This window comes from Porites lutea, chromosome 10 (genome assembly GCF_958299795.1).
Source record: "Porites lutea chromosome 10, jaPorLute2.1, whole genome shotgun sequence".
Lineage (NCBI taxonomy): Eukaryota > Metazoa > Cnidaria > Anthozoa > Scleractinia > Poritidae > Porites > Porites lutea.
The window spans coordinates 14,687,789-14,703,661 of record NC_133210.1 but is presented as its reverse complement, the minus strand read 5'-3'; the positions used below and the strand labels follow the sequence as shown (position 1 = coordinate 14,703,661).

At 40.3% G+C, this 15,873-nt stretch overlaps 1 protein-coding gene and 1 non-coding gene across 2 annotated transcripts in view; both read left to right on the top strand.

Moving 5' to 3' along the window:
* The window catches only part of LOC140949811 (peripheral plasma membrane protein CASK-like), a 31,499-nt gene extending 16,107 nt beyond the window's left edge, over window positions 1-15,392 (top strand). Inside the window, exons 16-29 of the mRNA XM_073398942.1 lie at window positions 92-178; window positions 1,285-1,368; window positions 1,959-2,141; window positions 3,245-3,323; window positions 4,629-4,714; window positions 6,060-6,128; window positions 7,046-7,242; window positions 7,812-7,858; window positions 8,281-8,349; window positions 8,484-8,564; window positions 8,699-8,779; window positions 10,483-10,685; window positions 11,348-11,464; window positions 14,161-15,392. Of these exons, the coding sequence (XP_073255043.1) occupies window positions 92-178; window positions 1,285-1,368; window positions 1,959-2,141; window positions 3,245-3,323; window positions 4,629-4,714; window positions 6,060-6,128; window positions 7,046-7,242; window positions 7,812-7,858; window positions 8,281-8,349; window positions 8,484-8,564; window positions 8,699-8,779; window positions 10,483-10,685; window positions 11,348-11,464; window positions 14,161-14,337 (1,560 nt within the window). The 3' untranslated portion in view covers window positions 14,338-15,392. The remainder of the gene's footprint in view (window positions 1-91; window positions 179-1,284; window positions 1,369-1,958; window positions 2,142-3,244; window positions 3,324-4,628; window positions 4,715-6,059; window positions 6,129-7,045; window positions 7,243-7,811; window positions 7,859-8,280; window positions 8,350-8,483; window positions 8,565-8,698; window positions 8,780-10,482; window positions 10,686-11,347; window positions 11,465-14,160) is intronic.
* Window positions 4,131-4,279, top strand: LOC140951359 (U12 minor spliceosomal RNA). Its single transcript, XR_012167277.1, has one exon. It is a non-coding gene; the product is annotated as a U12 minor spliceosomal RNA (small nuclear RNA).
* Window positions 15,393-15,873: the final 481 nt, after the last annotated feature.

The following is a 15,873-nucleotide window of genomic DNA, read 5'->3' as shown; positions in this document are numbered from 1 at the left end:
ATTGATTTCGCTTGTCATATTATATCAGTGTAAGTTGAGGCAATATCGTAGGTGAGCTTGTTACTTCGACTTTCTTTCCGTAATGCATCAGGTTTATGATAGAAGTCAAGAATGGACTGATGAGAACAGCACTTGTCCGCTATCATCCTCGCCCAGCGCCGTACAAGACGCCAAAGAGGTAATTACTTTGCGAATTTTTGTATTTTTCAGAATTTATACACAAGCGTTCCTTTTAAAAACTTTTCAACGACACTCATAAAAGATCTTTTTTTGACAGTGTCTTCCTCAATTTTATCATAGTAGAGTATAGTTTGGTTGTAACGTACTTTTTGGAAAGGCTCAAGCTATTTCCTGTAGTTTTGTTAGCGGGAAGCACACCTTTCTAAGCTTGATAATGTTTGTTACAAGAACTCTTTCTTCAGGCAAATTGTCAAGCTAAACTGAGTTTCTTCTTGGTTTTATAAAGCTCTCTGCCGTTTCAGTGTGTGATAAAATGGTGTAAAGTCAGCCTATAAATCTGCTTAGCGAGAATCTTTTTAAGTAACTTAGCTAGAGAGATTTGGTTGCTGTACAATAATCGTACACTGTTTGAAATCCTCTCTTTATACAACCTGCCCACTATACTTGCCAAATTCGCTGTAAAGCGCCGGACAAACAGCGGGGAAAACAGTTATCGGAGCGGGGCGCTCTAACCGCACCCGACCAGCTACGTTTAGTACGACTCACCTCCCACGGGTTTCTTTAAGGTTTTGAACGGGAGGGCAACTGAGTTTGACACCCAGGCAAAGAATTGGCAAGGCTCACTGGGCCGGGGGGATCTGGGGGCATGCTTCCCCGGAAAATTTTGAAATTCCATAGTCGCAGAGATAACTATAGTCTAAAACTCGAGTATAAATTGACAACAAATACTCGAAGGGCGGGGGGGGGGGGTGATTTGCACTCACCATATCACAATAGGTTGCATGGGACCCCCGTTTTTTAATTTCATCTCTGTAGTCCACATGTACTGAATTTCACGGAGGGAAAGTTTGACAAAAATCTCCCTGTAGATTCCATTTCAGATGAATGACCTTAATAGGGTTTGCTCGTAGGAACGTGAATTGATGAAGCAAATCCAAAGTAATTAATTATGCGTAGCATGTACAGACGATGCCTTCAGTACACGTTGTTATGGACGATCTTCTCATCGGGTTTTCTTTTTCCTTTTTTATAACTTTCTTATTTCTTCTTTGTTAACTTTTCTTTAAGATGTTGAATGTTATCTTTTTTTTCTTCTTTTTTCAGGTTATTGACCTGATCGAATACAAAGCAGAAGACGATGACGATTGTTACGAGCTACAAAACATCTTGATGGACCCACATGTCGCGGTAAGTCATTTAAAAGTTCCAAATTAACATTAATGTTTTATGAGCTTAATCAGCCAAGAATTACTGTGGGCCGACTGAAACAGTCCTTGTCCACCCAGAAATCATTGCGCCGACTTGCACCCATTGCACCTCGCTAATACAGTAAGGAGCTGTAGCACCGACGACGGCGACAAAACGAGAAAGTCAAAAAAGCAATGCGTTTATTAAGCAAGACAAAAACTTTGCACGTGCATCACACCTTTTTGTACATTTCTTGCCGACACTGCTCGACTACGACGTAAAAATGCCTAATTTTACGTTTTATGGAGAACATAAACAAGCGACGATGAACATTTCTTTCTTTTTCTAAACTTTAGTGCGATTCCTAAGAAATCAACAAATCAAGGGAGATTCGCTTACAGTTGACATTTTCAGCGAATTTATTTTAAAAGTGACGTTTTTGCTGCCGTCGCCGTCGTCGATGGTAAAGCTTCCTTCTGGAGTAGGGAATACGCGTACATTGCAACGGATCATTTGACCACCTACCCCTCCCCTTTCGTCACAATCCTGCGATTGAATCCACTTTTTAAGTATCCATTTTCTCCCTTTAGGCATTACTTGAAGCACATGATGAAGTCCTGAAGAATTCTTCCAGTGATGAAGTGAATCCATATCAATCTGAAGGGAGCCCCGGCTATAACAATAGACAGATGGATGACTCTGTCGGAGACCGGCCGGAAAAACTAACCCGGGTGCGGCTGGTACAGTTCCACAAACATCCCAATGAACCGATGGTAAGTTTGCTCTGTAAGTTGTATGTGTGTGTTGTAAACCGAACAGGCGAACTGAGTGGTCCATCTTTAAGCACGAAAACATTCTTCCTGATTTGACTTGTTGAGATTTATTTCATTCCTCAGTAAATATGTGCGTTATTGACCAAGCGTGAGTTCAAGATAGCTGAATTTTGATTGGCCAAGTTCTTTTTTGCCTTTTTATTGACCAAGACAAAGGCGTGGTCGATAACAACGCTAAAAAAACGACCAAGCTTGGTCATTAAGGGATTTATTATATGCCTAAAAAGACAACTTGTTCTTGCTGGACCACCGCGGGAAATCCCGAGGGGGTAAGATGAGCCTGTCTTACCCGCTCGGTAGCCAATTGGAAAACAGGGCTCGCTTCATCTTGCCCGCTCGCCGATTCAGCCATGTACAGTCGACTCCCGAAAACTCGAGCCCTCTAGGGAAATCGAAAAAAGCTCGAGTTATCGGGATTTCGAAGCAAATAACCGGGAATAAGGAAATAAGCAAACGGAATGGGAGGAAATGCAAGTATCATGCACACTTCACTTCAAGGGCAGCAAGAGACATAGATTAATATTTGAAAAAGGAATTAAGGAACAAAGCTTGTTTGGACACTGAATTTGAACCGGGCAGAGTGACAAAAAAGTAAAAACGAAGAATTGACACGAAGAATTCTTGTTTTGACTTTTTTTTATTGTTTTGTTTCTTCAATGTTTCGGACTTTAGTACACTGGTTTTTTTTTCGACTTGTCACGCCCTTAAGACTTGGTTCGAGTTATTGAGGGAAGGATTATATACAAATGATCTGAAGGGAAACAAAAATTACTTCGAGTTACCGAGGGTAAAATTACAGTAAATGTATGAAAGAAATCTAGGGGAAATCGATTTTGGTTCGAGTTAGCGAGAGTCAACTGTATTAAAAAAGGTGTCAATAACTTTTGCTTTTTTTCATGATGCTTAAAATTGATCGGCAGAAAAATAGCAACTGTTGACTTATGATGTAGGGTTTTCTAATTTTGGTTTAATGATTGATTATTTTTTTAAATATTTTTATTCATTGATTTTGCTCAAGTATTTTTACTTATTTTTTTCTCCAGGGTATCACTCTAAAACTGAACGAAGAAGGACGCTGTATCGTTGCGAGAATTATGCACGGTGGCATGATTCACAGACAAGGTTTGTATTTTCTAAAACTAAAATAAAGCACACGAAATTTTAGTCACCGAAGTCTTCTTTACATCGGTTTACTAGGATGCTTTGTCGCGTTCATGGAAAGGCTAAGGTAGATAGCTAGAACCATTACCAAGGGCTGTGCACTTACACATGATCTGGGAACATTGTTAGTCGATGAAATAGTTAGAAATGGTGGCGACATATATACCGAATACTTTCCCGGTAAATTTGCGGATGTGGCAAACGCTTTTAAAGTAACTAGAGCCACTGTCATAAACTTAGGGCAGCGTCTACATTTATGTGCGGAACGAGAAGCCCACAACCCAGAGCGATCAATTCGCACACTGGGCTTTTTACAGCGTTTTCACGGACCGGTTCATTTTTGTTTACATGTTGTTACAGTGCTTCATTATTTGAAATCATTCTCTCACAAAAAGAGGCTTTATCAATTTTATTTGAAGTGAGGGCAATTCTCACATACGGAGGGGATGTTTTTTCGGAATTTTACATGTGTTACAAATCATACCTACTTGATTACATTGTCTTCTTCCGTTGAATCGCGCTTTAGGTTATCCGCTATTGCGCTTGCGCAGTAAGTATTCTGGGGGGCAACCTTTCAATTTCTGAGCGTATGTTTTTTATCATGGTGAAAAAAACACATAACCAAGGGGCATGTCATGGGAAAAGTCTAAAGATGATTTCTGCTTTAGGTATTAGAGTATCTAGAAATAAAGAATAATTTATAAATCGACTCCCACAATTGTACTGTATGCATTTCGTATAAGTAATCATTTGTGGCCACAGTGCCCCTTGCCTTAAACTAATGAGTAAGGAAAATAACGATCTGGGTGACGCCAGATCTAGTGGCAAGTGTCACTTACAATTTTTTACGGGGTGCAGGCTGCCCTCGGGTGATCCGCTTACTTCTGCGGGATGCCCGGGTTGTAGCGGCCTCCGCATCAAAACCCCACTATTAACGTAAAAGATCGAAAACGGGATATACCTTCATTCCTCTTCTATGCTTTCGTTCCAACTTTCTCGACGAACTCGCGCGAAAACGCTTGCTACGCAGGCTTAACGAACTTGATAGCCCTCCTGTCAGCCGGCACGAGCGTTTATACTGTTTTTGACCTGGTGTGTTATTGCCTTCGGCTAGAAAGTGTGTGCACGGGTAGCGTCCACTTTTGAATGAGCGATACATCATTGCAGCCGATTGTCGATATTGACACAACACGATAGCAGTCGATTCGCCTTAAATTTAATACTAGTGTTATTACTGGAAGCTTAACTTCCGTTTTCTTGTTTTAGGAACTCTCCATCCTAGTGACGAGATTAGAGAAATCAATGGAATTAACGTGGCAGATAAGTCAGTGGAGAATCTACAAGCCATTCTTGTGAGTGATGCCTAATGAAACAACGTAGTCATTAGTATAGGTAATAGCATGATTTGTAGTGATATTTGGCATGAATACGCGCCGTTAGGCGAGTGAAATTTGAGACAATTTTGAAATATCTCGAGTGGTATTTATGCCAAATATCACGTACAAATCATGCTATTATTTGTTTATACTACTACCTGCAAAATGTTTGTAATTTTCACATGTAGGTATTTCAAATTAAGCTGAAATACCACTGCTCTGAGCCAATCAGATTGCAGAAATTTCTTATGTAGTAGTATAACTAGGCTAACAGTGATTTCGCCTCTTTGGAAACGAGGCGGGATCTGCAGACGAAATGCGTCTCGCAATTGTTTCTGGGATGGTTACTGGTGACGTGCCGGTCAGCTATTGGCCAGTTTTTTCCTTGTCCCTGGTAACAGTCCCAGAAGTCTTTGCGAAAGTTAACTCGCCCCAGTTATCTTCTCGTATTTTCAGGGGCGGATCTAGGGGGAGGGTGTAGGGTATGCGCACTCCCCCCCCCCCCTGATTTGACCTGCTGCTTTCTAATACAACTGGTATTCGTCACCATGTCAGTTAATGGTACACTCCCTCCCAAGAAAAATCCTGAATCCGCCCCTGATTTTAGCGTGTGCACAACCATTTTAACCAACAATAACAACCACAATAACTTAATTTACCCACGCAGTGAATTAATCATTAGGCAAGTGGTGAAATATTTAAAAATAAAACAAATTAAAACTAATAACATCTCCATTGATAAAAATGATATTATTTATTGTGTCAATAACAGAATGCTTGATTCTGATTGGTTCTTGACAGCCCATATTTATAGCTTAATTTTGCTATTGTAACTCCAACACTGTCCAATTTGACCTGTCCGATTATCAGGAGCTTGTAATCAGACAGGTCAAGTCGGACACTTAAAGAACCAATGAAAATCAAGTAGCAAAAGCCACTAGCCGATGAAATCTGTAAAACTCCAGAGCACATGATAACCAATCAAAATCAATAGAAAAAATAGCGACCAGGTAAGCTGTCCAGCTTCAACTGGAAAAGAAAAATGGATGAAATTAACTGGTCCAGTGACTTTTATTTACGTTAATAAATATTCCAAGACTGAGATTCTCGCATTTTGTTATTGACACAAATGATTAATAAAGGTAATAGGACTGAGTGGAGTCCAATTCGGTTTGTTATCATACGCGTTCTCAGCTTATGACTTTTAATGTTCCCATAACATACACATACAAGTATGCCAGTTTTGGTAGACGTAAGTACTTTACATAACTTATTTACGCCTGTTCATTTTTATTCTTTTTATTTTTTTTTTCCTTCGCAGCGCGAGGCGAGCGGGAATGTCACTTTTAAGATTGTTCCCAGTTCAAGAAATATTAATCAAGTTTCTGAGGTAAGAGACCTGTGCGGACTTCGTTTTTGTTGCTAATACAAGCACATTTTGGTAGAACAAAGCTGTATAAAGGTTGGGTGTCTTGTTATTTGATTCGTGACAAATCCTCAACATTTTGGTGCCCGATTCATTTTGCCATTTGCACGCGGAAACGTGAGTCCGAAATGAAAATGTTCCGATGTGGTTGGTTTGAATGAATGTTCTCGGATTTAGTAATGTGTGCCAACATTTATAAATCCAGAAAAACCTCCCCTAGAGAAAACGCAGCCTGAGAATGATGCTTTGGAAATAAGCTTGCCTGCGTAGTTAGTGGGATCGTGAACACGAGCAAAGTTATGGGAGAGGAGCTGCGAAGCCGTGCGGGGAATGGGGAAGAGACCTTTTGATGGCGTCTTTGCCGCCAAAACTCTCACACTCGCGAAATCAATTTCACCAGTTATACAGGCTAGAAATAGAGAGCTTTAGATTTGAGGAGGAGAACGAGTACGAGCGCGAGATTTAACTTAAAGTTTTTGCGCGTGCTCTCAAAAATAAGGCACCCCGGAAAGCTTCATTGTACTTTTTTTCACCAAAAAAGTTAGCATGGTTATTTACACTAAAGGATGTTAAGCCTCCTCCCGATAGCAAAATGATAAAACTTCGTATATTTGATAACTTGTTCCTGCCACTACGACATTCTCGCTAAAACTCGTAGTAGAATAACGTCGGCCACCACGTTTACCCGCCAAAATGACGCTGGTTCACGCGTGAGCAATACTCAGTATTGTGAAAATCTCGGACTCATAGTCGCCCTCGTCTTAGAATCTAAAGCTCTCTAGAAAGCCTACACTGTTTACGACAGTGTTCCAGTTGCGGAAAGCGGTCTTCCCTTGAGTTAACGTCACGTGTCTATACCAAGCTATTGTTGTTCGTTTCAGGTGTATGTTAGAGCCCTGTTTGATTACGATCCCCGAGGGGATGACTTGATACCGTGTCAGCAGGCCGGCTTATCCTTCACCTGCGGGGAAATCATTCAGATTGTCAGCAAAGCTGACCCATACTGGTGGCAGGCCATCAAGGAGGGTGATAATGAAGGCTTTGCGGGACTTGCTCCGTCGCCCGAACTACAAGAGTGGTGAGTATGTCCGGAACCAATTCCTTTTATTATTTTCTTAAATGTTTGGAAAAGAAACTCAAAGGTCATTTTAATTTTGAAAATATCAAGACCCAAAATATCGAATCGTTTTTTTTTTTTAATTCTCTAGTATTACTCTTATTAAGAGATACTTTTGTGCAATTTCTTTACGTTTTACAGTATTTTTTTCTTCAAGGAGAATATGTCATTTTAGATCCCCTCTACATTGGTGCGTTTCGTTTTTTGGCTTGTTTTTTGTTATTGTAGTTGTTGTTTTCTTGTTGTTGTTGTCGTTGTTGTTAAATATATTTTGGCTTTGCTTTCTACATTTAAATGACCCAAAACGGAGGCTTATGAAAGAAGATTATAGAAGATTGTATTGAGAACACAGTTCTATCCCCTTTGCGTTAACCATAGAATTTAGAAGAAATTAACAAGGCGTGGACACCAAATGCTGCAATAGTTACGACTATTAATGTGTGGGTTGAGCAATGTTTTAAATCTTGATTGAAAAAAACTGGAGTGGCTGTTAAGGATTTACCATGTGAACTCTTCTTTCTTTTTTTCAGGCGAATTTCTTGTATAGCTGCGGAAAAAGCCAGAAAGCAAAATGGAGGTGAGTTGTTTTTTGTTTTAGTTAGTTTTCTTTCAAATTGTTCCCGATCTCTGACGACGCTAACTACGGCAGTACTAATCCTCTCGTTTTTATGAGAATTTCGCTAAAATACATCTGCTTTAACTCGCATCTCTGTCAATTTAAGTCTCCATTTAAAAGCGAGGAGCCAACCTTGTGAAACCACTAAAAATCAAGCTTATATTGAAAGGTATATATTCTTTATGTTCCCCGCAGTTCTCGTATATGATTTTCATATATTCATAACTTCGGTATATATTCTGTGGTCAGGTTTATTCAAATTCGGCAAGCTATCTACTTACAGCCGCCTAGCTATCGACATTTGGTTGGAAACCAGAAAAAGTGCATTCGTTGTTAGCACAGAAATATAATTTAATGGATTGTTGCTTTGTTCTCCATTTCAGCAACTTGTATGTGGTTCGGCAAGAAGAAGAAAAGTAGCCGGGATAAATATGTTGCTAAGCATAACGCAGGTCTGTACATACTGACACCAATGTGATTGAAGAGACTTCAAGTCGCGTTCCTTTTACCAAATATATCTTAAATGGACTATGTTATGGCGAGTCAACATGATATGAGCGAGTTTTGTTTCCCTTTTCTTTTTTAGTTTTTGATCAGCTTGATCTTGTGACCTATGAGGAAGTTATAAAGCTGGATTACTTTAAAAGAAAAACGTTGGTTCTTCTTGGTAAGTTGGATGATTAAGGCCACGCGAGGTTCAACTTAACGCGCGACCTTCCATATGTTGCCTCTATTTTATTTACGCACGTAAAAATATCACGACAGTGGAAATCCACCTTAAGGTTTGCTGTTTCATTTCAGGTGCGCACGGTGTCGGGAGAAGACATATTAAAAACACGCTTATTAACAAATATCCAGAAAGATTTTCATATCCAATACCTCGTAAGTATAAAAAAGAAATTCTCGTCTTTTGTGATTCCCTCGTTTTGTCTCTCAGACCCAGGTCAAAGGTCGAACGTTGCTTGGTACCGAACTTAAATGCTATTAAGCAAAATGTATTGTTCTAGCTCATTAGCGTAAGGTTTGGGCACATTGAAGTTTGACGTTTGACCCAGGCCTTACAAGCCCTAGCTTGCGAACTGCAGACGTATTTCCGGTCGTCGTTTCTCTTTCTCAGAAGCGGCAACCGGAAATAACTCCGCGGTTCGAAGGCTATACAGGTCTCATCGACACGTATCCGTTTTTATTTGAAAACGAAAATTCTTTCCCTCTGGTTTAGCCCACGTCCACACGTATCCGGGGAAAATGGTCACCGAAAACGCATCTTTTCAAAAACGCTCGCCAGACTGTGGAGATTTTTGAAAACGCCGGCTTCTCGTTTACGCGTGAACGGACGAAAAGGGAGATTTTCGAATACCATGATGTCATACATCATATAGAACGAGATTTACGCATGCTCCGTAAGGTATGCTATAGTATTTCCATCGTTTTAGCGCTTTCGCGTTTTAAAACGATTCGAATACGCTTTGTGCGGGAGCGAATATGTTTTGAAGACGGAGAAAAAAATCTCCGTTTACAAAAATATCCGGATACGTGTGGACGAGTCCACAGGCTGGCATATTAAACAGTCTTACACAGCGTAAAAACAATACTACAGGATGGCAATGCTCAGTGGCTTTTATAGCCATGCTATTTGAATAGTTACCGTTCGGGCTAAATAAGTGATAACTGGCCAAAGTAAAAACTCGTCGTTTCTAAATGTTATTTTGTAAAATGATAAAAAAAAAAGTACCATGTGAAAGAGGTTTCATTTGAATGGTCACAACGTAGGATTTCGTCACTCAGACTCAAAAATTAGAACCACTTGCAAGAGTCCATCAGTCCTTTGTGAGTGGAAAGTCTAACACCATGATAAACCAGCGAATCACAGAGAAATATTTCTCGGTCATTTATAAAGTCGACCTAGACTTAAAACAATTTTGTGGGAAGTATCACTTGAACGTACCGCAAAATGGCTTTCACTTAACAGTTTAATCCCCAGCAACAACTTGTATATTCTCCACAGTGAGATTCATAAATTTTTTGTGGTACTGCTTGAGATGATATAGAGCTTTAGATTCGAGGACGACATTTAATTTTACGTTTTCTTGCCTATTCTCTTAAAATAGACACCCCGGGAAGTATCATTGTACTATTTTTCACCACAAAAGTTAGTTCGCTTATTTCCGTTGAAGGAGGTAAAGCCATCTCCCACTCTCTAAATCATAAAATTCCTACTATTTGATAACTTATTTTCGCCACCCCGACATTATCGCTAAAACTCGAAGTAGAACAACAATGGCTATCACATTTTCCCGCCAAAATGACGTTGGTTCGCGCGCGCACTACTCAGTCTTTGGAGAAATCTTGTTCTCGTAGTCGTTCTCGTCTTAGAATCTAAAACTCTATTTTGCTCAAGAATAAAGACATTTCATCTTAGGTGATTATTCCATTCATTCTCATGACCTGTTGGTTGTATCAGGCAGTGTTATAATTGGGAGAAATTGGATGTTAGTCACTATTAGAACTAAAAGGGTTAATCAGGTGGTCAATATTTATTGCATCAAGAGACATAAGTCATCAATCTTTGAAACTCTTTCTGTCAGATACTACTCGTGAGCCCAAGGATGGAGAGGAGGATGGCAAGAACTATTTCTTCGTTGCAGCGGAAGACATGCTAGCTGACATAGAAGCTAACAAGTATCTCGAGTACGGAACTCACCAAGGAGCCATGTATGGCACTAAACTAGACACCATAAGGGACAATCTCAATAAGGGGCTCACAGCCATACTCGACGTAGAACCCCAGGTAAAGAGGCCCTCGATCTCTGTAGAATACCCCTTTCTAACACAGTTTCTTTTAAAAGTACAAAAGCAATTTCCGGTTAAACCTTGTATCAGTTACTTCCAATCGATCCCAACAAGGGTGAAAATCTGGGAATTTGGACTTGTATTGGAGGAGGGTGGTAAGAGTAGGCATATGTAGTGTTTTCTTGGGAGATGTACGGTGAAAGAACGGATCCATCTCGTGTTTACAAGGAATTGGTTTCGTGCACTAGAGCCATCTATACGCGTCGAGTCCTTGACGCTAGGTTCAGCGTTCGTTGCATTGTGCTCTAGATTTGTAGATCATTAATTCAAATCCTGCCGCGCAGTGTTTCAGCGAATCAGAAGCAAAAACAAAACCAACTGTAAATTACTTTCTCGCGTTTTCCCGCGGTAAGCATTAAGTTCTCATTGGCACCCTTCTGGCTTGTCCCCAGGTGCCACACTTGCGCGCAATAAAACCGTTCAAGGCGTAATGGAAAATATGTGCTTCCTTCCCAAGAGACACGCGCGCCGCGTATTGAACAAGGAGTACCAAGCACGGTTGTCTGGATTCTCTATGTCTGCTGTAACTCGCCGAAGTAATTACCTTGGTTTAAGGCTTCCTACGTCTAACTTAATAGTGGCCTTTCTGTTTTGTTGTAGGCTTTAAAGGTTCTTCGCACCGCTGAATTCTCTCCGTACGTTGTATTTATTTCCGCTCCCTCCATTCTTGCAAACGACGGTATGAAGAGCCCATCCACACCGAACGGAGACGTCGCTGTAAGTATATAATATAAATTAATTGAGTCAAGCTACCTCACAATAACATAAATAAGGACTTAGAAGCAAACATTCGTCTACCATTGCTGATGGAATTGGAATACCGGAGTACCCGGAGAAAAACGTCTCGAAACAAAGAGGAGAGCCAACAACAAACTCACCCAGCATATGACGACGACGTGTGGATTTGAACCCGGGTCACTTTGGTGGGAGGCGACTGCTCTCACTATTGCGCCATCCCTGGCTTCTAAGATACAGAATGAAGAAAATAAAAGGATGGCTTTATTTCGGTAAAAATATGTTTCCATCCCGCGATACTCATACAGCTAGACCGCAAAAGAGTCCGTATTTTTTTTGCGTATTGAAGTACGCGCGAACAGTCAAACAAAAGGTCTGGAGCGAGGCTGAAAACGGAGAGGGAGACTGGGGAGCAGGGCGTCTTAATCTGCCTTCTGGGGAGTGTGAGGCTTCAGGGCGGAAAAACGTAATGAGCATGCGTGAACTTTTTTGCCCATATCCCCTGGCCGGGTTTGAAAAAATGGTGGGATTTCAAAACTTTTTTTGCCTAAAAATAAAATGTTTCCACTCATAACCTGGAAAGAACAGGCAATTTGTCTTCAAAAGTTGCAAGCTGTGGTTATAACCTTGTCGTTACTTAATTTTCTCGAAGAATACCTCATAGTAAAACGGACTTTAACGACATTAATTTCCTTGCGTTGTACTGGAAATGTGCATGCGTAGGTCCGATTTTTTTCAAGATGCATTCACAAAATGTGTTCATATAAGAAAGTTCCTGGATATATAAGGTCCGGAGCTCCACTGTGGACACAAAAACAACATACCTTTCGACAGTGATTTGCCCAAAAAAATTAACGCTTGCCCACAATGTGTTTGAAGTCACTGAACTTTGTCGCACTCGAGCTGATATTTTAAAACCCTGGCTCGATCGGACACTCGTAGTTTCGCAGATCACTAAAATATAAGCAAAATCCTCAATGTAGAAGGTATTGGGTTGATATATGTGGGCAGAAAAAAGGTCAATCTTTATCTAGTAAAATCTTCCCAAAAATCGGTTTCAAGGCAACTATAGTTTTTTTAAACTTGCTCGTATCGCGCAGATATATATAAATTTTGCTTTGTGTTGTCAAGTTGAACACGCATAACATCTATCAAAAACCTACGCGTAAATAGGATTTCCTTCAAACAAAGTTAAAGTTACATTATTTCAAAAACTTCTTGCTGACAATGAAGAAATGAATTTTCTGTACGAAAACAACCTACCTAAAGATCTCTAAAAGCAAAAGATCAGTTGCAACTTCGCAGCCAAGCCATGATTCACCATGTAGCTATTTTCAATAAGCTTGACTGGTCCATGCTGGGTCTTCGTTTAAGCAAATTAAACTCAGCCGATCATTAGAAAATACAGAAAATTGCACATAAGGGTTTGTTTTGCTCCCCTCTGTCAAATCAAGCTGCAGCAATTGTTTACCGGAAAAGAGTCAATTGTTTTGAAGTCACTGCCGGAAGTTGTCGTTCTCTACTTCACAGCGAGTGAAAAGGACAATTTGCGTACAGAAAGTGATTCTTATAAAGAACAAAACTCTCAGAGTGCACAGGAAAACCAAACTATGAAATGAAAAATGAAAAAAACTCTGACTATTATTACTTGAGCAACAGAAAAATGATCTTGAGTAAGCTTGCTGGCCTTCTATTTCCGAGAAAGTTTAATAAGCGCACAAGTTTGTTCACTCTGATGCGTTATAACAGCAATATGGTTCTTTGACTGAAGACAAAGATAAAGCTGGTTCTGCAAAGGTAATAAATCTGGGGATGTAAAAAAAAGTAACCGTAACTACTAATAAAAGAATACAAGCGGGTTTTAATTGAACCCAACGAAATCAACTAATAAATTAATCGGATGCACAATCAGAAAAATACTCGCCTCTTAAGAAATGGTCAAAACCTTTTATTCCACCTTAGACTGACGGAATGATCCGTTTTCCCTTTAACATTGGTTGTTCTGAATCCAAAGTAATTTTCAAGCGACGAAAAAAAAGCAAACATGTCAAATAAAAATGCTTTACAGGGAGCAAACGTTCTCACCTCGTGCATTTCACTCAGAACTCCAGCAACAAACAAACACAGTCAAGCCCACCTTGAGCCTGCCATAAGGGATGCGCAGAAGCTTAAGCAGAACGTTTTTCCGCCCTGAAGTGTGAGGCTCGCGCGCTTCGCGCTACGCTTTACCGATTTCTTTACCGATTTTCAGGGAAAAAAGCTTGACTGTTTTGCAGTCTACGATACCTTCTTATGTGGAAGCCTTATTTAAGGGGGCCGTGTCGTGGCTGGCTAGTTTATTTTCTTTTGTCAAATCTCAATTATGCGTCCTCTCCTTTTTCGCTATGGAATTTGAGAAATTACTTACGAATGACAAAACGCAGCAACGTGTCATGCTAACTATTGTGCTATTGTGTCTCCTAAGCATAAACGTTACAGACGACAAAAGTGAACTTTGAAAAACTGTTCTGGCTAAAAACTTTTCAAAAACCACAATTCCTTTTCTATTTGCGGTGTTATTTATACCTTCTTTTAACCTTTTGTATTTGTTTCACTCAATTTAATCATAGTTCCTACTGTTTGAATTTTTCAAAATGTCGTGACGCAGCCGCTTTAACTTGGAGTGCTCTCTGTTGCAGGATGAAAGTCTCCAGAAGCTGGCTAAAGAGTCGGATAACCTTCGCCAGAAATATGGCCATTTGTTCGACCTCACGATCGTGAACAACGACATCGATGATACTATTCGCCTTCTAGAGAATTCTTTCGAGCAGCTACGAACTACTCCCCAGTGGGTTCCAGTTTCTTGGGTCTACTAGCCTCACCCTACCCCTTGTAAAGGTTCGCGCATGGGATAAGTCACGTGATGCGAACTTGACATGGAGTAGTCCTCGAATACAAACAGACGTGACGTCACTAGTCCTAATCCCGCTCCTAAGCCAGTATCTGGACAGAGTCACTTGTATAGTTGCTTCATCTATACGTAATGTCAGTGCTGATAAATGAATGCAGTGCTGTTTTGACATCAGCTTCACTCCTTTGAATACACACTTCACGCAAAAAATACGACTATTGTACGGGTGCCATTGTAACGTTGAATTCACGGGGAGTTATACCAATGGAACTACGCGTCGTTTCACACGCACTGATCACACATCGCCAAGAAATCACGCTGTGTTTTAAAAAGGGGGAGTAGGTGCCAGAGTGGAGTATTGACCACGCCCTCTGACTCATGAACCTCCACTATAAGAGGGCCAGAACTCAATAATAATCAAAATGTATGTAACTGCTGAACAATTCAAGATAATGCTATCTATTGGCGGAGAAGAAAAAGCAGACGTAGTATTGCATCTCTTGTTTTTGTTTGTTTTTACATTTTTGTCATAGAGCAATTTTCTATATTGCTGCTCTCCTAAGCGTTTTATATCAGTTTATTTGCTGTCACTATATTTTAGAATGTTAGAATTACTGCTTCTCTCTTAGAGAAGAGGATTGAAAGGAAATGTCAAATTCACTCGCGTAAGACAAACCGTACGATTTCGTTTTGCTCTGTAAATTAGTTAGTTTTTTGTCTAGTCACGCAACGTTCCTCGTTACGCGACAAAAACGGCTGCGAGGGGCACTATAAATCAGTTAGCCCTTCTGATATTGCAGAATTGAAAAGGGATTGCTGTTTGTTGCGGGTAAATCATAACGGATAAAAAATAAATCGTGGTTCCGCTTATACATAGGGTCAGAGATTCTATAAGTTCGGTGCTGACTTGGTGCTTTAAGCTACCTTAATGTAATCTAAACATACAGCAGACTGGTTTTGTATCTTAAATGAGTGATTTTGAAGCAAAATGAAGACTAAAAATTAGTTCCGTTCAGGTTGGGTTATGCGTTTTTTCTCTTGTTACTATTATATGGCTATAGCTGCCCCAGAAAACCGTGTTGATTTAACCTTGCTAAAATATGTGTAATCCCATGACACAATATTTATTAATATAATTTTTTTTTTTTAACGTGGCTATGGGTGTAGGGCTTGAATTGCCCTTGTCGCAGAAGATCAGCTAGACCTTGCAGAGCTTCTTATCAATCAAATCTCTCTTGGTTCTCGCCCCTTTGCCTTGGCTTTTTAACCTATTTGCAGTCGTGCGCACTGCCGGAAAGCTGTGGGATTTAGAGAGCCAATTCACTTTCTTGTTCTCAGATCAGCGGCGCTGACCAAAAGGATCGCAGTTCTTGGAACGAGAATGAGCCAATCAAAACAAACATTTCCTTCGGTTATTACAGCTTGGCCGTGGGAGGGGTGGCTTGTACCTGTACTTTGTTCCTTTGAAAACCTGGAGGGTATCAGCGAAGATTGGCCTGGT